This window comes from Helianthus annuus, chromosome 16 (assembly GCF_002127325.2).
Source record: "Helianthus annuus cultivar XRQ/B chromosome 16, HanXRQr2.0-SUNRISE, whole genome shotgun sequence".
Classification (NCBI taxonomy): domain Eukaryota; kingdom Viridiplantae; phylum Streptophyta; class Magnoliopsida; order Asterales; family Asteraceae; genus Helianthus; species Helianthus annuus.
In genome coordinates, this window is record NC_035448.2 from 30132240 (window position 1) to 30134465 (window position 2226).

At 42.8% G+C, this 2226-nt stretch overlaps 1 protein-coding gene across 1 annotated transcript; it reads right to left on the reverse strand.

Annotated features, from left to right (window-relative positions):
• Positions 1-449: 449 nt before the first annotated feature.
• LOC110919187 (uncharacterized mitochondrial protein AtMg00810-like) lies at positions 450-1610 on the reverse strand. The gene has a single exon (XM_022163465.1). It carries the CDS (start codon positions 1608-1610, stop codon positions 450-452), a length of 1161 nt encoding a protein of 386 aa, XP_022019157.1.
• Between the last annotated feature and the right edge of the window lie 616 nt (positions 1611-2226).

The window sequence follows — 2226 nt, forward strand, 5'->3', positions numbered from 1 at the left end:
AGATTTGATTCTCCTGCTAAAATCTTCTCGAATGGTCCATTAAATAATCCTTAAAGAGTCAATGGCACGCCTATACTGCAACGTGGATATTCATATAGTTTTTTTTTTTTTTGTTATAAATAATGGAATATCCCTTATGTAAATATAGATATGATTTTGTATTTACTTGTTCCTTAAGATTTGTATTTACTTGTTCCCTAAGATAAGGGATTGTATCTTATATTTATATTGAGGTATCAATAACAGAGAATAATCAATTGAGCCATTACATTCTTCATGGTATCAAGAGCCAAACCCTAAACCCTAATGACTCAATTGATTATTCTCTATTATTGATACCTCAATATAAATACAAGATACAATCTCTTATCTTAGGGAACAAGTAAATACAAATTTTAGGGAACAAGTAAATACAAAATCATATCTATATTTACATAAGGGATATTCCATTACACCCCCGCAGTCGAAGCAAGAGGTGGGCGAATGTTGAGACTGGAGCGGAAATCATCAAATAATACTCGAGGTAAGCCTTTGTTGAAGATGTCAGCAATCTGTAAACGAGTAGGCGTGTGAAGTATCCGTATAGTACCACGTTGAACATGTTCGCGCACAAAATGAATATCAAGTTCTATGTGCTTGGTACGTTGATGCTGAACCGGATTACTAGATAAGTAGATAGCACTTATATTGTCGCAATATACTAAAGTGGCGGTGGAGAGGGGGCGACGTAACTCGAGAAGGAGGTTACGAAGCCAGCAAACTTCAGCAACGACATTGGCGACTGCTCGGTATTCTGCTTCAGCACTGGAACGAGAAATGGTCGATTGCCGCTTAGAAGACCAAGATAAAAGATTTTGCCCCATGTAAACACAATATCCAGAAGTAGAGCGACGAGTATCCGGGCAACCTGCCCAATCAGCGTCTGTGTAAGCCCGGAGAGAAACGTCCGAGCACGAGGAGAGCGTGAGACCATAGTCTGCCGTGCCGCGAATATACCGAATAATACGCTTCAACGCCTGCCAGTGATCCGTGCTAGGATTATGCATGTGAATACAGATTTGTTGAACCGCATAACTAATATCGGGCCGAGTAAACGTCAGGTACTGAAGTGCGCCCGCAAGGCTTCGGTATAACGTGGGGTTGTCGAATGGAGTACTTGTTGTAGCACCAAGTTTTGGCTTAGTATCAACAGGTGTAGCGACTGGGTTACAGGTGGACATACCTGCACGGTGGACAATATCCAAGGCATAAGATTGTTGAGACAAAAACATGTTGTTACCAGTGCGAGATACCGTAATACCCAAGAAGTAACTAAGAGGTCCAAGATCTTTCATTGCAAATTCAGCCGCGAGGCTGCCCATTAATCTCATTCGGAGCGTGTCGAAGGAAGTAGTTAGGATAATATCATCGACATAGATCAATAAGTATGCAATGTCACCCCCGTGATGACATGTGAAGAGAGAGTTATCACATCGATTCTGCAAGAAACCTATAGAAGTAACAAAATCCATAAATCGTTGGTACCATGCCCATGGTGCTTGTTTAAGTCCGTAAAGAGATTTCTTAAGAAGACACACATGATCGGAATAGTCGCGGTGCCGAAAACCCATGGGTTGATACATGTAGACAGTCTCAGTAAAATGACCATGAAGAAACGCATTAGTAACATCCAGTTGATGAATAGGCCATGACTGAGATAAAGCCAATGTCAATACTGTCTGAATAGTAGCCGGTATAAAACCAGGCTAAATGTCTCCCCACAATCAATACCGACTTCCTGATTTCTACCATCACACACAAGCCGTGCCTTGTATCGTTCTAACGTGCCATCCGACCTGTATTTGTGACGAAAAAGCCACATGATACGAATAATATGCATATCAGGATGTCTCGGGACAAGTTCCCAAGTCTTGTTTTTAATTAAGGCATTAAATTCGGTTTGCATAGCGGTAAACCATTCCGGGTTAGACAAGGCGTCCGTGGGGTTTTTAGGGATATGTGCGATAGTTGTTAAGGATAGGTTGAAAATTTGTTTTGGTTTTGAAATGCCTGACATGGCACGGGTTTGCATGGTGCGGGTTGGGGGTAAAGGTGGTGGGGGCGGTATCGGGCTGGAGGTGGTGAGATCAGGGAGCGATTGTGCCGATGGGGTAGGTGGGCTTAAAATTGGGCCGGTGGATTGCGAATGGGTGACGAGTTGGGCTGGGGAGGTGTTTGGGCCGGTAG